Here is a 25198-nt window from a genome sequence, read left to right as displayed (position 1 = left end):
TTATATGATGCAGTGGAGTCATTTTTGTACTCCTATTATACTCAGTGTTTCTGGAAATAGTAAAACAAGGAAGTGGGGTAAGGACCCTACCCCTGTTGATTTGCTGGCTCTCTTAGGCAGTAAAATATCTTTTTTAAATGGAATAATTCCGCAAGTTATTAAGCCATCAGTTTTTGGAAGATTTACAAGTGGGTCTTTATGGGGTCAACAAAGTAGTCACTCTTTTCTGAGATCTTTAACAGCTGTTCTCTTTGATTATCATTTGATAGATGCTTTGAGATTATCTTATGCTTTTACTCTTTACCTTCATTGGGCTTAGACTGGACTCATTTTATCAATCATATTAAAAATACATTTGTTGATGCCCAATTCTAGACTTAGTGCTCTGCACTGAACTTAGTGATTCCAGCACATTTCTTCCATCTCCCCAGGTTTTCCACCTGTAGAAGAGTTTCAAGAATTTTATTCAAGTTAAACATATGTTTTCCCTTTTCAGCTTCATCACTTCAAATTGATATGAGAGATTATTACTGAAGAAATGAATACATGTTTATACACCATAGTTGATATAGCTGTAATTTAGATCTGAAAAACAGTTTTAAAAAATCATGACTAGAAATGTAGTTAGATATGTAAATATTTCATAATCTTTGTTAGAAACATCATATTACTGCTGAATCGGTTATAATAGTTTGGTGAAAAAGTTCTTCGAAGCCCTTGTTCTTAACAGGATATTAATATCAAAATGCGTACTCTTTAGGGCTCTGCGGGTCTTCATCAGCGTGCAGGGTGGTGTTGGGCGATGTGCATTCTAAGTGTTTTTCTTAAATGACTCATGTTTTAGATTCCTGGGGATTAGCTCAGTCTGGTTAGTCTGATCTTATGTTCAGACTAACGTATGTTCTATTTCTTTTATAGACTTGATTTTTAAAATTGAAATATACTAATTTAGTAAACTTCAGATTTGATTAGGGAAATTGTAACCAACAGATATGCTTAAAAATAGCACAAGAGTTTTCACAAGTGGATTATAGATAAAACAAGATAATTGTTGAAATTGGGTGATAAGAACAAGAGGTTCATTATGCCTTTGTTGACTGCTTTTATATATGTTTGAAGTTTCATAATTTTAAAAAAGTCATTTTCTTTAATCAGCAAATAAATTGTTTTATTAAATAATAATTTGAAAGATAACCCATAATGCTCTACTTCAGACTGTTGATAATTACTGCCATTTCTCAGTTCTGCGAGACATAAGGCTACTTCTCTTCCCTGATCGCCCATCTAAAAGTATTCTTCTCCTTGAATGTCTGTTTTATTTCTGTCTCTTCTAGCACTCCCTATCTTGAATTATTATTACTGTGTACATGTCTGTTTATGTGTCTAAATTCCTTTAATAGATTGTAAAGTTTTTGAAGACAGAAGCCATGCATCTGATAACTTTCATTTCTCCCATCAGCCCTACATAGTTCTTGCATTTATTGAGTATTCCATAAATGCTTGTTGAACAAACAAAAGAACTACTCAGAAGTTATTTTATAAACTGATATGTTTAAAAAAAAACTAGTTTAATTTTAGATTGAACTACTTGATTTAAAAGAAATACGGTTTTTCTTCACATTTATATATTCTGGTCCTTGTAATAAACTATTTGTATTTTTATATTCAACTTTAAGGCTCTTGCTGAAGAGGCCAGTGAAGATGAAGTTCCCTCTGATGTTGATTTGAATGACCCATACTTTGCCGAAGAAGCTAAAAAAATTGGTAAGCTAGCTCGTATTTGTAGTTTTCAGTTGAAATCTAAAGAAAAAAAGTGTCTTGTCAGCATAAACTACTCATTCCCTTAAAATTCCCAGAATTTATACAACTCTCTAGTGGCTTATAAGCAGGTCTGTCCCGTGGGCTATAACTATTGATCAGATTAGGACGGGTCCGTTTGGCCCTGTACATACAAGGAGTCATTTCATTCTAGGCAGCTTTTGGTAACTCTGATTTAACAGTTTACTAGGATTCCTTTCTAGGAAATATCCTTATAGCCAGACTGACTATAAAACGATGAGAAAAAAAGGAAGTCATAGTTTTGTGTGCTTTCACTGCTTTTTTTATAACACATCCACTCGGTCTGGTCTCTCTTTGCAAAGTCTATGAGGAATTGAAAGCATGGAATAAGTTTGTGTTTATGTGGATACGTGTATAATTTCTTAAAATTTTTTCATGGTTTACATATGTGAAACGTGGTTTTATACATAGTAAGAAAGCTCTTTGGCTCAAATAGACAAAAGCATCTATGTTTCATTTTATCCTTTTTTCATTTATTCTGCTTCATGATTAGCTTCATTGTAGCTGAAAGCCAACTTCCTCTCCTTTTCCTTGAATCCCTGAATCGTCTGATACCTGATACCCTGTATCCAAGGAGCCTTGTTTCCATTGCGCATGCACCAGCCACTTGTTTCTGAATGCTTTCATTCTTACCTTTTTGGTGTGTATTAAATGTGTGTGGTAAGGTTCAGGCCATACTTGGACAAGTCAGTGCAGGACCACTGTAAGCATTTTCCGTTTGTTCTCATGCATTTTGCCTTCCCCGGCTCTGAATACCACACACGTGAACCCCAAAGGCTTGCTCCTGGAGCAGCTCCAAGTTGGCATTGTAAAGAGAAGGATTTTATGAAGTTTCCCTGCTTCTTGTCCCTCGTGACTAGTGGGCCAGAATAGTTCTCAACAGGAAAGTCAAAATTGCTCAAAATTATTTCCTGGTTGTTACAGCCTTTTAGCACTGACATTTTATTGATGAAAAAAGGAGATCAAGATGAATAAAGTCTATTATAGGATGTGAGATTCTTAGGAATTGGAAAGGGAAATGGAAACTTAGCATATTCTGCTTTTTATCATACCTGAGCAGTCATTTCTAGAAGATGATGGATTGTAGCCCTATCCTCTGATTTCAGGAAACCAAGTTTATAATGGAGAAATGCGAAGCATTATACTTTCCTTGTTCTCATTCCAAAGTGCTTCACTTGGCATGTGAAATCTGGTCAAACTGTAGAACTCAGGGCAGGATTCAAAGAAGAAGTTAAATAGTTTGGTGGCTTAGGGTAGCTTACTTCTTGGAATCAGCACATATAAATTGTGAGCGGTTTTCTCTAAAGTTAGTATCAGAAGTTCCAAGGGAAAGTATAGATAAAGTTTGCTTGTTTTCAGTATACTTTTGATTTCAGAATACTTCCTAGTAGTAATTATTTATATATTGGCTTAAGTTGTTTTCTTTTAAGGAAAAAGAAAAACGAGTGAAAAAAATTTTTACATAAAATTTAGAACCACAAAATGGTATCATGACATGTTTGTTTATTCATTCTATCAATAAATATTACTGAGTACCTGCCAGGTGCTGGGCACTCTGCTGCGCTAGAGATACAACAGTAATAATACAGGCAAAGTTACATCCCTTGAGGAGTTTATAGTTTCAAGGAAGACATGCTAAACAGGTATTAAAAAAAAAAGATAAGAATATTATGAGAATATGGTCAGTATTTTAAAGAAACTAATAAATAGGGTAATACAGAGCATATAGGAGGAGGAAGGAGAGTGGCTTGCTCTGTTTAGGGTAGCCAGGAAAGCTTCTATGAGGTGGTGACATTTGAGCTGAGACCTGCAGAATGAGTAGGTTTCAGGCATAAAGAGCTGGAGGAAGCACTGCCGATGAGGGGAAAGTAGGTAGAGCAGCCGTGAGGTGAGAAAGTAGTTGTCATGTGGGGAAATTGAAAGACACCAGTGCGGCTGGAGCAAGGTCAGAGGGGCGAGGCTGGGACACAGGATTGACCCTGCTGGGCCTTGTGTCACGGCAGCAAGTTTGGCTTTTACTCTACTGACAGTGAAAAGCCACTAAAGGGTCTTAAAGCAAGGATGTGACACAATCTGTTACATATTTTAACGTACTGCTCTGGGTCCTGTGAAGAGAACAGATTGAAGAAAGGCACTGAAGAGGGCTGAGAGACCAGGCTTCTGCAGACTTCTGGACGAGAGATGATGGTTGGTGTAGACGGCATGTCAGTAATGGAATTGGAAGGAGAAAAGGGACTGGGATTCTCGATATATTTTGGAGGTAGACTTGCTGATTTTTTATTTGGATAAGAAGGAAATTCAGCACACCTCCTGGATTTTTGTTTGCTTTTGCATATAAAGACTTAAGAATCAGTAGCCTATAAGTAGTATTTCAAACCATGGACTGAGAGGTAGAAAGCAGTGGTGAGGGAGGAAGATGCAGGGTTGGGCTCTGAGGTCAGGAGCTCTGTAAGGTGCTCTCGTACTGGAGATGGTACTACTTGGAGGGTAGGGGGAAGGTTTAAGAAGGTAAAATGAACAGCAGAGAACCAAAAGGAACAGAAATAGGAGGGAAAGCGTTAGTGTTTGAAAGGATGTGTAGTTCAAGTCCCGCAGTTGAGCAGGACAGAGACATTTTAAGCCAGATGGACTTGGGTACATTTATAACACCTTCGCCGTAGGCAGTCCCAGAGCTAAACTTACACATTCTTCAAAATACGGAGAAATTGAGTTCATTGACTGATGCCAGACCTGGTATTTGGCTCAGGTTTGGAGCCAATGAGAGTACTAGAAATCTTTTCTAATTTTTCCTTCTATTTTTCCCCCTACATTATAAATGTACTATAATTTTTCTTTTTACTGCAAATTGGATATCTGATGAGAGTTTTGAAAATGTACTTCTAGATTTAATAAGATTTTCTTTTTGAAGAAATAGGAGTGAAATAAAGACCATCATGTGTAGATATACCCCATTAAAATGTGTCCTTTGTCTTGACAACTGTAGATATTTGATAAATCACCATCAAAATCTATTAATACGGTTCACATATTTGATTCATTCAGCCAGTATGCTGAGTGCTTACAGTATACTGCTCATATGTTGTTTTATAGTTTACAAATGCTTTTACATGCATTCTGTCCTCTAATTCTAACTTCAGCCCACTTTATAGATGAAACTCAGAAAAGATGGTTGAGTTGCACAAGGGCCAGTGGTAGATGGTAGAACCAGAATCCTAATGGCTCCCTTTACTTTTTGTAACTCGACAAGTATGTCCTAAAGACCAAAGCCAGAGCCAGGGTCCATATGTATAAGAGCTGGACACGAAGAATTGCTGGTTCTCCAAGCAAAGCCAGAATGCCTAAGTCCAGAGGAAAATCAACAGACTGTATCTATTATGGACCAGTGACCTTGGATGCAAGAACTTGCTGCAAAAGAGTGAATCGCTAGGGGGCTGAGCACTCCCCGTGTGGTCAGTACTGAGACCAGTCTGCCCTCCAGTGAATTTTCTCAACAGCTCTCATAAGAAGTGCTCAACTGAACACTCTGGAAGGACTTTTTTTATGGGAACAATTCTCTGACATTACAAGTCCTGGAAAATGGAATTTCCTTGACAGATCCTCCTTTTACAGATTGTTTGCAACACATCTTTTTCCGTAGATGTGTTCTCTGACATTTTTTGCTTAAAGGGATAGTAGCCTCAGTAAGGCTTGTTTAGATTTTAACCCTAACATTCAATTTTTGAGTCTCTGATTAGAATCATCAGTATGTACTTTTTACAGCAGTCCCAGGAAGATGTGGATTCTTACTTGCCAGAAGTTCACTGAAATATAAAGATAACACTTCAGAACAGGGACTTTCATTTCCCTAGTACTCGTCATCTAAATTAGGTCTGAAAACTTTCCAGAGGGAAAATGATTTTTTTAAAAAAATAAAGATGTGCCCTCTTAATATAATTTTGTTAACAGTGTGGAAAGGGTCTCTACACTTTATCTTCTGGCTAAACAGTTCAGTCTAGCACACAGTAAATTCTTCCCAAGCAAAGAAATTTTCATCACACTAAAACTGGAGATCATTTTTAGCCCCGAACATCTTGGAAATTTTTTTTCCTCACTTGCTGCAGTCTTCCTTTCAAGTTTATTTTTATGACTTTTCACCAGGTTGTTAAAAAATCCGGAACAGTTCATTGTGGGCTCTTTGAAATTGTTTCCCACAGCTGTATGTGAAGATCTTTATCTCCTTTATGTATTAATCACATACAGCCTGATTTTCCCGCCACAGAGGGATCTTCCACACGTGTCACTTGTCCATTCACTTCAAAAGGGGCTCTTGCCTCGAGAGCATTGGAGCAGAGGGAAACTTAGGGTGTCGGGGTCAGACCCAAAGAAATGGAACCTTGATGACATCTATGTATGTAAATACGTACACATACTTTAAAACAGAGGAAAAGTTATCATCTTAAAATGGAAGCCTCATTCCCCAGAGAACATTTGAGATAGGAGCGCTGTCTCACTCAGGGGAGGGCCGCAGACAGTGACGCTTCTTCTTGGCCGCGCAGACGGTGCCTTGGTAGCAGTGGGGGTGAACCTGGCAGTGCTGTGCGGGCCTCTTCTCTCAGCTTTGGGCTTTGCTTTTCCCGTTGCCCCCACTAGCTGTGGCTTTTCAGCCGTCCCTGCATGTTCTGTGAATTTCATTTCATTATTTCCCGACAAGTGCATTTTAAATGGAAAGGACTATTCCAGGGAGGATGGCATCTGATAGCGAAGGAGTGGAGTGTGGGTGGTTAACAGTAGAGGGCCTGCACCAGAGGGCTCGGGTCTGACTCCTGGCTCTTCCACCTACTGAGCCTGAGACAGACGACTTCACCTCTCTGTGCCTCAGCTTCCTCCTCCACAGACTGAAGATAATAATGAATAATAGAGTCTACCTCCTAGCGTTGTTGTGTGTAGGGAAGGGGCTAGAGCAGAACTGCTTCCTGACACACAGCAGGTGCCGCAGGAGCACTGACTGCTCATGCCGTCAAGCCACTGGTTCCTCTGCACTGGGAAGACGGAACGCAGCTTCTCCAAGTAAGGCAGCTTCCAGCACTTCAGAGAAGGCTGGCCTTGTGTATTAACGTTCTAGAGTAACAGAACCTGGCTGTGCACACTCTCGACCTTCTTACTCTTCAGACTAGTTCTTCACACTTTGACACCAATTCTCTTTGAAGCCCTCCCAACAGACACAAAAAGAGAAAAAACACAGCATCCGCATGATCACCAAGGAACCCAGGACATCTTATATATTGTAGTCAGACTTTCATAACAGTAACACCACATGCCAGACATTAACTAAGCGCCTCACGTTTATTCATTTATTTAGTCCTCACATAATCCTGGGAGGGGCAGTTACTACAATCCCCACTTTACAGATAAGGACGCAGGCACAAACTGCTGTACAAGGGTGTAGTAGAGCCAGAACTGAAACCCAGGCCAGCTGCTCCACATCAAGTGCCCTTGACTGCTGTGCACTGCAACCTCTGATTCAGGACGAGAGCATCTCTTCACCTGACACCTGTGTCTCCAGGAGTCCCTGAGCCCCTGGAAACACAGGCCCTTCTAACCAGGAGCCACTTGTACCATAAGAAGTTTTGTCTAATAATAATACAACTAGAAAGTTAACCAAAGATCAGGTTTATCTTTAGAGAAAGAGAAAGGGTTTTGTTAAACTTTTACTTACAGGTAGTTATTATCAAATTGTTGTTAGAAAGATGAATTTTTCATTCTGCTGATGAATTTTAAAAGTATATATATTAAAATTACATGAGTTTTCTTTTTTCTTTGTGATTTCTTCTATTGTTCTCATAGTAAGAAAATATTTCTTCTATTTAAGATCAGGTAGCTATTCCCCTGTATTTTCTCATAGGGTTTTTTCCCCTTACTATTTAACTCTTTAATACATCTGCATTTTATTTTCCTATACATTATGCAGGATGGCTATAACTCGATTTTTTCCCCTGGAATAAAACAAATTGCCTAGCACCAGTTACTGAGTAATCTCTTCCTTATCCATTGATGTTTGGTGCTACATTTTATTATATATTAAACCATACTGTTCTGTTTTTCTCACTGTACAGTATAGTATTGGGGTTTTTTTTTCACTTTGCGATAGTTTAGCATGCTGTATCACTAGTGTATCAAATCTATCTTGTTAATCTTTGTAAAGATTTCCTTGAATAGAACTTTATTTAGAATTTTATTAAATATATTTATTTACATTTTTGTCATGAGTGGATATTGAATTTTATCAAGTGCTTATTCAATATCTATTGAAATGCTCTTATGTTTTTTCTTTTTAGTTGATGTATAATTATATATTAGAAGAAATACCTTTTTTTAATATACACTTACTGCATCCAGCTTATCATTCTATTCATACTCATCTCAGTAATTTTTTTTACTTTCTTTAGTTTCTATATATTTGTTGATAAGATTATTCCTAGTCATCTTGCATTTTTGTTGTAAACAAAATTTTAAAAATAAATAAAATGCTATAAACAGATTGTTTACCCTTATAGTCTTATAATTTTTAACCATCCTGTGTTGGTTTGTTGTGCCAGGTATAAAAGAAAAGAAAAAAACAATGAAATCTGCGAAAGATGGCACATCTCCAGAGGACGAAGCTGAAATCAAAAGACAGAAGGTAAAACGTGATCATGGATAGTGGGTAATTGATATGGACACTTCAAGCAAAGTTGTCCATATGAGTTTTCAGTATCCCTAATAAAAAAATCTAATTGATTTTAGCAATAAAGTTTGTAAATAAACATTTTAGCAACATAGTTTTTAAATATCACGTTTTTACCAAACATTTCTTCAGCTAGTATAAAGTTAAAATTTACCTCAAAACCAAGGCATGTCCCTTTGTGATTAAGAGGAAAATATCTTATTAAAAACCCTTACTACGACAGAGATTAAAAAACGTACTACTGTTAAAACTTCAAAATAATATTGCCATAAGTTCTAATTCAACTGGAATCTGTCCTGTCACATAGGGGTTTGCTTTACAGCTTGTTAAATGCTTGTTTCTCTCTTTATTATTGAAGATAACATAAATTGAATGTACAAAGTTAAAGTCCTTCTTGGAAGTGTAGTGAACTTTGTGCTCCAGTGACTCCAGAGACCCGTGGTACAGAGTAATGTGTATTTTTTCTGAGACAGGAATTGAAGTTGATAGCGTTTCTATGACTGATGGCATATCACGTCTGGGAGTGACCCGGACTGGTCACCTGAACTCTGCATCTTAATGCATCTTCTACTGCACATTCAGTAATGTTCATAGAGTTAAGGAGCACAGAAAAAAATCTGTTTTGTAGACAATGGCTCTAAAGAGAAAGCCAACTGCAGATACCAGTGAGGGAAGGGAGAGGGAATTAAAGCAGTCTGAAGTGGTAACATAGGGAGACTCACCAGAGTCTCATAGCACGCGCTTTATTTTCTCCACTATGCGTGGTTGTTTACATGATTCTTGAGGGTTCACATTTAATCCCGTGGTGGGTAGAAAATAACCTATTTAGTAAAAACAAGCATTTTATTAGATTTCTAAAGCAAATATTAAGCTCCTGCTTTCATAGAAATATAGCAGTACTGGAAAAGTAAAGGCAAAGCAAAGAAAAAAGAAATTCCTTATTCCTGCACGTGTTTGGAAAGTTTAATTTGTATCACAAAATACTACATGTTTGCTAGATTTAGTGTCTACTTAAAAAAACAAAGTAAAAATCAGAGATTTTACTTGGGGGACTCATTTCTACAGCCTGCTGACCCGTATGTGAAATATGGTCTGGCTTTTAAATAAGACTTTCGCCTGTCTCCTGCTCTTAGTGATGTCGCTTCTAAAAATGACACCTCTTGCTGCAAGGAGATACCTGGGTCTCTGAATTTTGGTGATCCACTGTCAATTTAGGGTGACAGGTGTTACCCCAGGGCATTGGTCACTGGGTTCTCCTTTCCTAGGGGGATAGCTGTGCCCCATGCTCCTGTTTGGGGGAAGAACAGCACTGTTGTGTATTGGAACCCTTTTCTTCTTTCCGCAGGCTGAAATGGCCTTGCTCGTGATGGATGAGGAGGAAGAGAGCAAGAAACACTTCAATTATAACAAGATCGTGGAGCACCAGAATCTGAGCAAAAAGAAGAAAAAACAGCTTATGAAGAAGAAGGAATTATTGGAGGATGACTTTGAGGTAGCCAGCGACAAAAATTATCTTCTTAAAGCTGATGTTGAATCTGAAGTCAGCTCTGGAGATAAAAATTGAGCATGTCCAGAGTTAGCCTTGAAATGTCTCAGGAAAGGCCCACAGTGGGGACAGAGCTACCATCCTTTAGTCCAGCACAGCCACTTCATCCCCAGGGTGTTTCTTTGAGCACCAGGTGAAGTAGTTGACTTGTATTTTGGTAGCTGTGTTGCACTATAATATGTAGCTCTTAGTGTTAGAACCACATGCAGGTGATACGCTGGGAAGGCTCTGCATGAGGAAGCCTGGCTGAGAGTGGGCTCACATCACAGCCTGTCATACTCTGTGTGCAGCCACCAGCACGGTAGGCCGTGCTTTTTTAATGGCTGTGTTTCTTGTTTCCATCGCTCCGTCTTCTCACTCTTCTCGTTAAGTACGTATTCCTAATGGCCACACAGTCCCCATGCGTGAGTTTGAGCCCTGTACAAAAAACCTACAGACAGCTGTCAGGAGCTGTTTGATGACTTCCATCCATTAGCATGGAAGAACAGACCCAAAAGAACATGGGGGAAATTTTGAATTTGTTTAAAAAACTGAGAAGAGCATACAGAGAACTTCTAAGTGGCATGCAGAGGGACTCTGAGCCTGCTCCGTTGCTCCAGTTTCTGTTGCTGTTCCACTGAACTTTTTGGTGAATTGATTTTCTCATGAAAAGTTAAAAGCAAAGAATGATTTGTAATCAAATCTCCTAACCTGAGAACTGTCTCCACACACTAGTCATCATGCATAGAAACATTTTCCATGGGTGCGGTGGTGGCGGTGTCACGTCTGTTGTCCCTACTATAACTGAGTAACTCTACAGTCCATCATGGTGGACTCATTTTTCCCGTGGCAGTGAGTCATTCTCCCTTTCTGGCTGGTCACCCCTGTGCCTGGCAACACTTGAATGCCTGGCTGGAGTTAAGGGTACACTCCTAAAATGTGGAACCACAATGTTTTTGTAGAAGGATAGAGGATAAATTTGGGGTTTATGTAGGACCAGATCTTGTCTCAGGGGTACTGTCTTTCCCATAATGGTCTTTAAATCTTTTGATCTATGATCTACCCTCAGTAGCTGCTCATTTTGGCACCAGGGTTGAAAAACATTGTAATATGCTTAGAATGTGGTGACTTTGCAGAAAACTCCAACAGGAGATACCATCACTGGCTTACTTATCCCAGCCAGAAAGAGATTTCAGACTGTAAGCATAGGGAAACCTGCCTACCCTGTGGTGCCTCCTCCACTCCTTCAGTTAATCGGTCTGCGTGGCCAGTGTGGTTACAGGCCGCTGTGTACATACACACTGTAGGCCCTTTCGAGGAGATTGTCATTCTGTGTAAGAACAGTGTGCTCTGCACGTTGTGGTTCAAGAATAAGCCTTAAAACTCCATTGAAAGTCTGTGGGGAAACAGTTTTCTAATGGATCAATGCAAAATGCTCACATTTGTGTTTTATATACTCAACCACTCACTGACTTGGCCTTTTGGTTTACTAATTTTATTTATTTGTGTTTTCCTTTTGGATTTGCAGGTAAATGTTAAGGATGCACGGTTTCAGGCAATGTATACTTCCCACTTGTTCAATTTGGATCCTTCAGATCCTAATTTCAAGAAAACAAAAGCTATGGAAAAAATCCTCGAGGAGAAAGCCCGTCAGAGAGAACAAAAGGAACAAGAACTTACTCAGGCAATGAAGCAAAAAGAGAATGAAATTCAGAAGGAATCACGAAAGAGGTCCATTGATCCTGCCTTGTCAATGTTGATTAAATCTGTAAAAAACAAAACAGAGCAGTTTCAAGCAAGAAAAAAGCAAAAAGTCAAATAGGTCTATGTTGTTTCTTTTTGGATTGAGAATGTATAAAGTATGCAGAAGCAGCAGAAAGGATATTTATTGGGAACAGTGCTACCTTTCAAGAATATGAGTGAAATCTGGCCATTATAAAATTTCTCTCCATGTATAACAGTTAGACCTAATTGTGGATGATTGACAGATTTGTACTGTGTGTTTCCACAGTTTAATCATAATTAAATTAATCCTGATTATAGGATTTATAAAATTTTTAGATTTATAACTCTGTTAGCTTTTTTTAAAAGACTGCTTACAATTCTATGTAAAAATAGAGCAGTGCCCAAGTCTTAAGTCTGAATTAGAGTTAGGAACAGTTTGAAAATATGTACATGTAATACATTAATTTCTCTGGAAGTAGGAGGCAGATTTATGTATTTGTTTAAATAACTTATTTTTCTAGCCATAACAAATAAAAGCCAGTAACTTTTTTGTTTGGTCATGTTTATTATAGTTTATGAAATTAATTTGTAAATAAAATATTATTATTTTATATAACACTGGTTTATTTCACTTCATTCACCTCAAACTACTCTCTGGAAAAATATCTGAAAAACTGACTAACTCTTAAGAGGGCAACTCCACGGAAAGGCAGTTCCAGGTTTGCTTTGCTCGTAATTGTATTTGAAATGTTCGTGACTTCTGCAGTGATTTTTTTCTAATTGTAGCCACAGAAAATTCTTCTGTCTGCCCTTCACATTTTTGGAATGCTTGGGATGGTGGATATGCTGCTATAGAGTTTAAGGAATCTTAATTCTTTTTAAAATTAAGTTAAAGCACACACCTTCAAGGCCTTATTAAAGCTCTTGGATCTCATCGGGTCTGGGTTTTATAAACTATTAACTGACCACTTAGGAGAATTAGGTGTGCTGAATAAATAAAATAAAAACCAAAATCATCACTTGGAACAAATAATAAATATGGTAGCTTCTGAAAGGCAGTAGGAGTTTGGCTGGGCTTATGGTTAATAGTAAACCTGACACTCTTGGTACAAAAATTCAGGCCTGCCAAAGTAGTGTGTGTTTTCAAGATTAAGAGGATATAAGATTCACACTGATACCGAGATAAAAGCATATAAACCGTCTCTGAAAGGGGAAGGGAAAAAGAGGGCATCTGAAACTGCTCATAGTAACAGAAGCATGCAGAGTTTTGTGCAGGGAACTGTATTCTTATCATAAAGTACTGACAGTGTTAGGTAATTCAGCCAAATAAAGCAGTATTTATGTACTCATCACTGAAAGATCCTGAATCTCGATGTATTTTTGCACGTAGTCTAAACAGTTATATAATTATTCACGTTTCATTTTTACAAGGAAAAAGATTTGTTTCCTTTAAACTGTTCAGTCATAGTATGAGAATTACTCAGTTTGATTTTAAGATTCCTAGGAAACTTAGCCAATTAGTTTTTCTGATCAGTTTGGTTTGGTTTCAATTTTTGTTTTTGAGCCCTTTGTTGCTGAGTCACTGTATTTAACTGTAAATCTCGTTTTACTAGTCAGGCATATAATTTATTATAACAAATAGAGTATGTAAGCTTTGTGCAGCCCTGGCTCCTTTTCTCACGTAGTTGATATTTTTTAAATAGAAAAAAAATGAGAATAGCATTATCAGGTACTTCACTAAATAAACATTTACACCAAAAGTTAGGTTCTCAATAAATAATTGCTGGTAGTAAAACTCAGGATTAAAAAATGGCCAGTGTCACAATTCAGCAAACAATGTGAGGGTAGGTTCGGTGACTTAGAGTCACATTTATTTGGATTGTTTGTTGTTGCTGTTGGTATCCTTGATACCAAAACCAGACAGTACAAATAAACAAAGCCTGCAGGCTGGTATTTGTGGTTAATTTATAGAAATGAGATTGCTTGTGGAGAATCAATCTACCCCACAAACTTAGGGATAAAAATCCTCAACAAAATATTAGCAAATTGAATCAGACAATACATGAAAAGAACTATAGGATTTCTGGTCAAGATGGTGGGGTAGTAGGACCATGGGCTCACCTCTCCTCACGACTACAACAAAACCACAGCTGACTGCTAAACAACCATTGAAAACGGAGACTGGAGCCTAGCAAAAAAGGTCTTGAACTGGAAACAAAGAGGGAACCACAGTGGGATGGTAGGTGGGGTGCACTCGCCATAAAATCAGGCCCCATAACCCCCCGGATGGGTGACCCACAAGCTGAAGAAAAAGTCGCAGAGGCCCTCCCCCAGGAGTGAGTTCTGAGCCCCATGTCAGGCTCCCCAGCCCAGGGTTCTGGCATAGGGAGGAGGAGGAGACCCCAGGACATCTGGTTTTAAAGGCTAGAGTTACTTAACTCCAGGAGCCCCATGGGACTGAGGGAAACACTTCATTCTCCTGGGAAGCATGCATAGAATCTCCCATGCGTAAGGTCCAAGGGCAGAGGCAGTGATTTCATAGGAGCCTGGACCAGGCCTGCCTGCTGGTCTTGCAAGGTCTCCTGGGGATGTAGGGGACAGCTGCTGCTCACCAAGGGGACATAAAAGCTGGTGGCAGACATTCTGGGAGTGTTCATCTATATAACCTTTCCTGGAGGCTGACGTCTTGACTGGATCATTAGCACCAAGTCTTAAGGACTGGGAAGCCTCAGGCCAAACAACATACTGGGTGGGAATACAGCGCTACCCACCAGCAGACCTCCTGAACCACAAATGCCCCTACCCACCAGAGGTCCAGGACCAAGCTTCACCCAGCAGTGGGCAGGCACTGGATTCTCCTGCCAGGAAACCTGCATTAGCCTCTAGTCCACCCTCATCTACCAGGGGCAGATACTAGAAATAAGAAAACAACAACCCCTAAGCCTGTGGAAGGAATCCACAAACACAGGCCAGACTCTACACTGAGACCAGCTGGACCCTGGCCCTTGGGTGACAAGAGGGGAGTGCACTGCTGGGACACGTAGGACGTCTCCCACAGAGGACCACCTATTCTAAGTCAAGAAAGTAACTAACCTACCTAAAAATACAAACAGAAAGACAGACAATATGAGGCGGCAGAGGAATATCTCCCAGGCCAAGGCACAAGAAAAAATGCCACAAGAAGAAATAAGTGATGAGGAGATAGGCAATTTATCTGAGAAAGAGTTTAATTATGGTGAAGATGTTCAGAGAACTCAAGAGTATAGATGCACAGAGCAAAGTTCTTAGCAAAGAGTTGGAAAATACAAATACCCAGAGTTGAAGAATGAAATCACTGAAATGAACAACACACTAGAAGGAACCAAGAATAGACTAAATGAGGCAGAAGAACGGATCAGTGAGCTAGAAGACAGATTAGTGGAAATCACTACTGCAGAATAGAAAAAAGAAAAAAAGAATGAAAAGAAATGAGGATAGTTGAAGAGAACCCTGGGACAACATGAAGCGCTCTAATATTCGCATTATAGAGGTGCCAGAAAGAGAAGAGAGAGAGAAAGCACCTGAGAAATTTTGTGAAGAGATAATAACCAAAAACCTCCTTAACTTGGGAAAGGAAACAGTCACCCAAGTCCAGGAAGTGCAGAGAGTTCCACACAGGATCAACCCAAAGAGGAACACAACAAGGCGCATAGTCATCAAATTGACAAAAGTTAGGGATAAGGAGAAAACATTAAAATTAGCAAGAGAAAAGCAACAAATAACATACAAGGGAACTTCCATAAGGTTACCAGCTGATTTTTCAGCAGAAACTCTACAGGCTTCTAGAAGGGAGTGGCGTGACGTATTTAAAGTGATTAAAGGGGAAAACTTATAACCAAGAATATTCTATCCATCAAGGCTCTTGTTCAGATTTGATGGAGAAATCAAAAGCTTCATAGATAAACAAAAGCTAAAAGAATTCAGCACCACCAAGCCAGCTTTACAACAAATGTTAAAGGAACTTCTCTAGTCATCAAACCACAAGAAAAGAGAACAAAAAGAAGAAAGAGAAGGAAAAGATCTATAAAATATTGCTTTGGCAATTCAGGGTCTTTTATGGTTCCAGATAAATTTTGGAATTGTTTGTTCTACTTCTGTGAAGAATGTCATGAGCATTTTGATGGTAGTTGCATTGGATCTGTGGGTTGCTTTGTGTAGTATGGCCATTTTGATAACGTTGATTTTTCCAATCCAAGAACACAAGTTATCTTTCCATTTCTTTGTATAGTTTTCAATTTCCTTCATCAGTGTTTTACAGTGTTCACAGTAAGGAAACCTCCTTGGTTAGGTTTATTTCTAGGTATTTTGTTATTTTTGATGCAATGGAAATGTTTATTATAAAATTCTGGTTTTTGAAGTGCAAAAAAAAGCAAATGAACAGGTGCAAATGCAAAATATGCTTCTTTTTTGTGGGTGAGTTGTATTCCATTGCACATATGTGCTACATCTTCTTTATCCATTCATCTGTTGATGTGCACTTTGGATGCTTCTACGTCTTGGCGACTGTAAATTGTGCTGCTGTTAATAGCAGAGTGTTTCTTTTTGAATTAATATTTTTGTTTTTCTTGGGTATATGCCCAGGAGTGGAACTGCCAGGCCATATGGTGGTTCTGTTTTTAGATTTTTTGAAAAACCTCCCTATTGTTTTCCATGGTGGCTGCATCAATTTACATTCTCACCAACAGTGTACAGGGGTTACCCTTTATCCACATTCTTGCCAACATTTGTTATGTGTGTTCTTTTTGATGATGGCCATTCTGACAGGTGTGAGATGGTGTCTCAATGTGATTTTGATTTGCATTTCCCTGATATTGGTGATGTTGAGCAACTTTTCATGTCTTTGTGGGCCATCTGCATTTCCTCTTTCGGAAAAACGTTCAGTCCTTCTGCCCGTATTTTAAATGGGTTGTTTGCTTTTTAATTGAAGTACAGTTGATTTAAAATGTTGTACTAGTTTCTGGTGCACAGCATGGCTGGACTTGGAGGGCGTTATGCTCAGGGAAATAAGTCATAAAAAGACAAATACTGTAAGGTATCACTTACATGTGGAATCTAAAACAATAACAACAAACTAGTAAACATAGCAGAAAAGAAACAAGACTCACAGAGAAGGAACTAGCAGTTCCCAGTTGGGTCGGTGGGGGGAGATGGAGGTGGAGGATTAAGAGGTACAAACTATCAGGTATGAAATAAGCCACAAGGACGTGCTGCACAGCATGGGGAATATGGCCAGTATTTTATAGTAACTGTAAATGGAGTATAACTTTTAAGAATTGTGAATCACTGTATTGTATACTTGTAACATATAATATTGTACATCAACTATACCTCAATTGAAAAAAAATGATATTGTAAAATAAATACATAAATAAGTAAAGCTAAAAAAAGAGAGAATTATACACCGGGGCTAAGGGAGTTTAATTCCAGGTATGCAAAACTGGTTCACTCAGAATCCACTTTATCAACAGGTTAAAAAAGAGAAACTGTATGATCATCAATTGATGGGAAAAAGAATTTGACAAAATCTGACATCCATTCATGGCAAGAACAAGTTTGGAAAGAAGAGAACTCCCTAACTTGATAAAGAGCATCAACCAAGAACCTACAGTCAACATACTTACACAGAATGCTTTGCTCAGATTGACGACAAGAGCAGACTGTCTGTTTCAGCAGTTTTTCGTTTTCTGCATTTCAGTGCTTTGACCACTGGGGCCTTGCTGATGTGGGAGGGACAGCCCCTCCCAGTGCCGGCCCATTCCTAGAGATAGTAAATAACTTGCACACAAGCATGGCTTTCAACTGCAAACAGCAAATTCAGAGCTGGCACCTCCAGCCGCCTCCTTTATGGGCTCTCACACACTGGGCCACTATCCCCCTGCCCTAATCACCCTCGGGCCAGGCACCAGATGACGAGGGGCCGCTCCTATACCCTAGAGCCTACTGAAATGCAAGCTAAACCTGCTTCCCCTGCCTTGCCCATCCCTTCCCAAAAAAGCCACAATAAGGCTTTCCCACATTTTCCCCAGCGTTCTGTCCCCTCACCAGCGTTTCCCTGTGTAGCCCCCTTCCACGGCATGCTGTGTCTCCTCTTCCCAGGGAATGTGAGTATAAAAAACTTCATCATGACAGTCATTTCTGTGACTGATTAATACAAATGCCAGTTACCCTAAAAGCAACGTCCACTCTCACTACCCTGGACGTTCTAGCCGCTGCAGTAAAGTAACAAAAGTAAGAAGCACACTGATTGAAAAAGTAAAAATAAAACTGACCCTATTTGCAGATAACATGATTGTCTACACAGAAAATCCCAAGGAATCTACAAAAACAAAAACAAAAAAAACCCCTCAGACTAATAAGGGCATTCAGCAAGGAAGCAATGTCAGCAAATAAAAATCAATCACATTTCTATGTACTAACAATGAACATGTGGAAGAATTAAAAACACTGTTGTTCCAAATAAAATCATATACTTAGGCAAAAACTTACCAAAACATGTGCAGGGCTTCTATGCTGAAAATTACAAAAAGCTGATAAAAGGTACTTAAAAAAAAAGTGTTTTAAGAGTCCCCTTTTTCATTCCTAACATGATGATTTGTGGTTTTACTATTTATTTTTGGCTAATCTGGATAGAGGTTTATCAATTTCATTGATCTTTCTGAACAAGCTTTTGATCTCATTCATTTTTCTCTATCACTTTTCCATTTCCGATGCCTGTGGCAGTCTCCCCCAGCAATCCAGAAGCCAGACTCCCAGCCTGTCCCGTTAGTGTGGCAAACATCCCCACCACCCACTGGGCCATGGCTTCTCCCTCTCTCACCAGGTGTAGACCTCAGTCCAGAGGGAGGGAGAGGCTCTTCCAGATGTGCAACTTTTTTGAGTGCTCTGCTGCAGCCGTAAGAATGGTAGCCTCATTTGTGATTCCTGTATTATTTAGAGTTCTCTTTTTCCCTTCATTACCCTGTTATTTGTCAATCCTGTTACTCTAATACCCTGTTATAATGATTAATTTTTTAAACTTTCCTTGTTCACATCCTTGTCTCTGTCTCCTGATTGGATCCTGACTGACACACAAAGGCACAAAGATAATCTACCCACCTGAACCATTCTGGGTCCTCGATGATCCTCCCATTCCTAAGTCTATTACCCATTCTCTTGAGGCCCCGATGTACCCCTCTTCCAGATCTTGAAGGGTTTCCTTGATTGTCTAATGCTTTGTAACAAACCACCTCCAAACTTTGCAGCTTAAAACAATCATAAAATCACTTCTCTTCTCAAAAATAGTCAGTTTGCATACGGCTCAGCGGGGAAGGCTCGTAATTCTCCACGTGGCATTAGCTGAGAACTACAGGATTTGCTTCCAAAATGTCTCTGACTTGCAAGTTAGTGCCAGCTGTTGGCTGGGAGCATAGTAGCTGGGTTCCAAAGGTGAGTGACATGGACATTATCACTTTTTATGATCTAGACTCAGATGTCATGTAGTGTCACTCCTGTCACCCATACTTAATTAATTGAGGCCATTGTAAAGACCTTCCCAGGAGAGGTGATATAAACACCCCTTAATGGAGGAGAGTGGCAAAGTCCTGGAAATTATGTGTGTCCAGAAATATTGTTGTAGCCATTTTGGGAAAATGAGACTTCCTGCAGAGGCCACTTAATGAAAATCTGTCCCTTACCTTTAAAAATGTATATATTACAATTACAGTAAGTGCTCTATTATCTGATATCACCTGAATGAGTCCTTATTCTTTGCAATCATAACACTATAGGCCACAACCCAAATCAGCAGAGAAAACCCCACCAGCAGCTGGACAACGTTAGACAGCTCATAAAGAAGGTCAGACCAGGAGAAAGGTTATGCATGCTCCTCAAGGTGCTTTAAGTGACTATGGATGAGGCCAGTGTTTATTTCTCATTATCTGTTCTTTCCATCTTACATAGTACTAGAATCTTTTAACTGAAGGTAGGGTTTTCCAGAATAAGACAATTTTACCCATCCTCCATTGCAGTCTGCTTTGGAAGAAAATGACAGCTTCTGGGGCTCTTCCTTTGAAGTCATCAGACTAGTAAATTTTCCCTCTTACCTTCTTCCCTCTGCCACCTGGAAATACGGATGTAATGGCTTCAGTTCCTGCAGCCATCTTGGACACTGAGGCCAAAGCCCATTATGTAGAAATAATGTATGGCAAACTGGAAGGAGCCAGGGTCCCTGAGGACTTTAAATAGCTGAGCGACCATATCATCCATGGGCTGTCTTTTTTGGAACATCTGTGTGACAGAAAAATAAAGTACTACCTTGTTTAACCCACTATTTTCTTAAGTCTCTGTTACTTGCTGCTCCACCTGTATCCCAACCAACACAAAGATAAATACAGTGGTGTTGGGCTGTAGACATTTTGGATGATTTTGCCCTACTTTGCAGGTCATTTCTCCATATTCTTAAAGAAACTCTTGATACTACACTGTGGTCAGAGTGCTTGCCACTTGAAAGTGCCAGAATAGGATGCTCGGTCCTGCAAGTTTCCCAGGTCTTTGGATATGGACACGAGTCAAGAGACGTGAGACTAACCCCTTAGGAGGCAACTGGGACTCTTTGTTCCATGAGCCCCACTGACATTAGAGTTAAAAACTCTCTACTCAGCATCTCTGGGTTCACATTATCACTTCCTTGGAAAGTTTATGAAAAAGGAATTGCCAAGGGCGAGCCAGAACCAGGCCCACGGGAAATGAATAAGCATGAATGAGAGTCTGTGCTCAGCCTGAAGCACGGATTCTGCACTTCCCAAATTTTGCCAAAATGTGGAGATGAAAACCGCATGCTCTATGCCAGTGCCAAAGCAAACAGACTAACAAATTACACTGTGTTGAGGAAAGTTGTGACAAATGCCAGCTTTGGCTTTATGAGCTATTTTCATGCATTTTTTAAAAATTAAAATTGAGTCATTATCCTTCATACTACATATGCTTTTGTCTTGAGTTTTTAACACTTTTTACTAAAATCTGAAAATAATGAGAAGTGTCTTTTCTCCTAGATCTTAGACTAGTAAGAAATGATATGCTCTATCATATTTCCAAAAGTTCACCTGATAAATAAGGCTAGAAATAGCCAATGAAGTACATTAAAAAATTTTAAATCCTTCTGGAAAAATCATTAATCTAAACTGAGAATTAGTTTGGAAAGACCTGTAAGTTAGAAGTGGAACAACATTAAAAGGTAGGAAAAGTTTAATCTGACAACAGGTCTTGATTGGACTAAAGAAGACCTCTGAGAATGATGATTCAGTTTACATTTGTTCTCCCACTTGGATCCAGTGTAGAGACTGGTTCTAGGACAATTACAGGGTCCTTCTGGAGAGCCCAAGCCGTAGGAAATGTGGTGTCCCTTCAGATCCCTTTGGATTCAAGTGAACCTCAATTCCCCCAACCACCGCCTTGGGAATGCTGCAAGTGACATAAAACAAACTAATTTAAGCAAATTTGTAAAGATGTGAGAGTAGATTTTTATTGTAAGGGCCCTATGGGGTCTCACAGCACTGAATCCGAAGGCAGAAAGCAATTAGTCCTGAGGAAGAAATTGGGAACAGGAACGAGAATGTCCTCCCTTTCACTCCTCTGTTCTCTTCTATTCACCTTGTTTTACTCACGTTAACCCCAGCAGGCCTCTCTCCTTAGCCAGTTGGGCACCTGAAATAAGACGACCCCGTCAAAGTTCCCACATGTTAAGTTACAAGTGCGTTTTTCTATGTTGTTAAGAAGGAAGAGGTTTTTGCCTTATGTTCAAGAATCAGGAATAAATTTGGAATTTTTCATTGTGATACCACTAAAGTAAAGATAAAGTGTGTCTACACGATAAAGTATACTGCAATATGAAGGACTGCTTAGTAAATTTACTTATGAATATTACATTCCAATCCAAAAATTAAGAAAAACCATTTTTACACTATTATGACCTATATGATAATCTAAAAGACGTTCCAAGCATTTGAAACAACTAAACGACAAAGGATCCTTAATGTCTAGAGAGAGAGAGAAGGAAAATACTAAATCTGTTAGCAATAGAAAAACTTTTAGACTTTCCACAGCACTTCCTACTGCTTGGGCTCTCCAGAAGGACCCTGAACAATGACTTTTGTGTTAAAAATGTGGGAAAATGTATTTACGTGGAAACTTCTCTTCTTTAACCTTTGTCTTGATGGAAAGCAATAAAATTTTAAACAGAGATTCAACATCCTTAAAGGAGGAACATCTACGTCTGATCTTCTTTTTCCAGGAGCTGAGAGGAACTTAGCAGACTAAATGGAATTCTGCATGAGACGTTGGTAACAGGCATTGTCACTGAGACTCACCTTTCCTTAGAAACCTCAGTATATGGCTTTGTTCTACATTATTTCACTCTAGAAAGTCTTTAAATAGTTCAATCTCTAACAACAAGAAACGTCACAAGTGATTCAGAACCGGAACCTTTTACTGTCAAGGACATTATTGGGACAACGGCAGAACTCGAATGGCCTGAGGATGTACTGGCCACTGTTGTCAGTGTTGACTTCCTGATTCAGATGGCTGGATTTCAGTTATATGAGACAATGTCTTTGTTTGGGTGTTGGGACATCCTGTTGGGAGCTTGCTGTCACATGACTCAAGGACCAACAAGTGTCTTTACCGTCTTGCAAATTTTCTGTAAGTTTGAGATTGTTGGAGACACTTGTTCTGGGAGGTTGAGATGCTGACAGCTCACAGCTGAGCCCCTCTCGGGGCCCCACCCTCTGCTGCCACGTCCAAGATCACAGCCTGCCCTCCTCACCCAGGGCATGTCGAGGTATAAAGGCCAGGCCCCTTTGCCTCAGGTTGGGACAATACTAACGGGCCAGCCCTGACGTGAGCTCCCGGTGGGGTTAGCGGAGGTGCCTGTTGTGACTGTGTCCACTTCAGCTTCTCGCTCTGCTTCGCCTGCAGCTGTCCTCAGAGAGGGCCTCCCCAGTAAACTCCCTGCACGCAGATCCCCATTTCAGAGTTGGTTTCCTCTAACAAAGGGTCAGCAAACTACAGCCTATGGGCCAAACCCAGCCACTGCCTGCTTTTCTACGTTTTATTGGAACACGGCTATACCCGTTCATTTGTGAATCATCTACAGGCTGCCTCATACTCCTCTCAGTAAGAGTTGCAACAGAAACTGGACCACAATGCCTAAACAAAAAAGTTTACAACATCTTCTCGAACAACAAATATACTTTCATGCCTTATAACCTTTGGGGCAGTTGTCCCTACCCTAAAACAATAAATATACTTTTATAGCCACAAAATTGAAAAACACATGTAAACCTATGGTTTTTACATAATTGAAAGTCAGCAAACTATTAAAGACAGCTAAATTTAATTATTATTACATATGATTGGTCTTGCGTTATGGCCAACAAGGTTTGAATGAGTAATAAAATAAAGACATCACTGATTTATAAATGTATTCCTTATGTATATATTCTATAAATTCCATAAAAATTCCATTATTTGTGTCATAATTTCAGCAAAATCACTATGTTTTATCATCCAGATTTTGTGTGATTTATATTTTGGTGATAGTAAAGATTGAAGTATTAAAACTAAAATATAATTGTATTTACACAGTATTTCAATAAATTTTCATAAAACTTGCAAAGTAAATGTAAAAAAATAAAATTTTTAGATTATTTTTCATATTTTGCATCACAAATTTTTTTCTAGAATATTCAAAACTAGACAAGTGATTAATGACTTTCAAAATTAAAGAAAAGCTGTATAAAGGTCAAATTTGTATTTAATTTTCTTGTATGTATTTAATTTTTAACAATTTAATAAAACCTTTATAAGTATTTTTGTAACACAAATCTATGCACAGTTTTAGCACTGTTTTTGAAAATTCCTTTAAAAAAATACATTTTATTTAATTTATTTTTTAGTGGAGGTGCCTGGGATAGAACCCAGGACCTTGTGCATGCTAAGCATACGGCTCACCACAGAGCTATACCCCATGCCCCCAGTTTTAGCATTTGATGTGCATCCAGTTGCCACGTGTAGTGAATCAGTATTGTGCTTCACTCAGGTGACATCTAGGAGGCAGACACACAACACGAAATATTCCTCACCCACCAGGTGAAAGTGTAACCATCATACTAAACATACAGAGCATGAATGACAGCATCCAGAGAAGCAAGAAAATGGACACCGAGCGCTCCTAGAAAACAATACTCCGTTACTCAAGAACTTACTGCATTTCTGAGGGGGAGAATTTAGCAAGTTAATGAATGTGTCTTTTTTCCTTATCTAAGGGCTCTGCCATCAGATCCTCTTGCACCCCGAGCATCGTCTGCACTGACGGTAGAGCTCTCTCCCAAGAAACAGAGGTGCCCGTGTGTCTTTTAATGGTTTTTTTTTTTGGGGTTTTTTTTTTTTTGAAAGTGTCTATGACCTATGTTGCTCTATGACGTATCAGGCCTGGGGGCTGACCCCTATTGCCCAGGTCTAAGGGCAGTCCTACCAGGGCTCCTATTGGCAAAATCCAACCAGCAGCAGCCACAAAAAGCTGGGATCAGCAAGAGTCAGACTGCCAGGCACCAAGGAGGGCAAGGAATGGTGGCACACGGAGGGGGTGGGGGGTGGGGGGGACATGGACAAACACAGACCACCTTACAGCTATTCACCCTACAGAGCGAGTCTGTGGGCCAGTGGAAGTTGTCACATATGTCACCTCTCGAATGTGTGCTAAAGGTCACTGACCTGCTCCTATTTCACGCTTCCATAGTAACCTACCTCTCGTCACAAGAGAGCTGAGCATTTGGGTTATGTGCCACTTCAACTCATTCCTAAGTCCCAAGACTTTTATTTACAGCAGGGTTAACACAAAGGGCATCCAAAGCCCTCGCCCAGGTGGAGGGTTGAATGGTTTTTATTATTCTTTCTTTTACTACATAATAAAATCATAAATTGCAACTTTGGGGATATGAAAATAAACACCTTTTCATGGGTGCAGAGTATGTTGATTTAAGAAACAATAGTAACCTGGTTCAATCTTACAGATTTGCCAAATCGGTCTGAGAACTTCTCAGGTCTTTCCAGAAGTGTGGCTTACCCAACTGGAAGTACGTTCTCTACGTTACATATGTGGCGGTCAGGGAAAAGAGTACTGCTTCAGGAACTCACTATCAAATAAGTATTCTTTTCTACGCAAATGGTGTTCATTCTCTGAAGGGGAAAAGAAAATTAATATTTATTAAGTGTCTACTAAGTGATTCATGGGAATTTACTTTCACTGAGTGTCTACCAAGTAAGTGAATATTTACTGAGTGTCTGAAAAAGCGTCTCTGGGGAGAGAGAAACAGTCAATCAGCCAGGCTGGA

General features: G+C 39.4%; 1 protein-coding gene across 1 annotated transcript in view; it reads left to right on the top strand.

Annotated features, from left to right (window-relative positions):
- The window catches only part of ESF1 (ESF1 nucleolar pre-rRNA processing protein homolog), a 54073-nt gene extending 41665 nt beyond the window's left edge, over positions 1–12408 (top strand). Inside the window, exons 11-14 of the mRNA XM_010979126.3 lie at positions 1677–1764; positions 8415–8497; positions 9888–10034; positions 11596–12408. Coding sequence (XP_010977428.2) covers positions 1677–1764; positions 8415–8497; positions 9888–10034; positions 11596–11889 — 612 coding nt within the window. The 3' untranslated portion in view covers positions 11890–12408. The remainder of the gene's footprint in view (positions 1–1676; positions 1765–8414; positions 8498–9887; positions 10035–11595) is intronic.
- Positions 12409–25198: the final 12790 nt, after the last annotated feature.

Source organism: Camelus dromedarius, chromosome 18, assembly GCF_036321535.1.
Source record: "Camelus dromedarius isolate mCamDro1 chromosome 18, mCamDro1.pat, whole genome shotgun sequence".
Lineage (NCBI taxonomy): Eukaryota > Metazoa > Chordata > Mammalia > Artiodactyla > Camelidae > Camelus > Camelus dromedarius.
The sequence above is the reverse complement of the archived record's forward strand: the minus strand, read 5'-3'. Positions and strand labels throughout refer to the sequence as shown.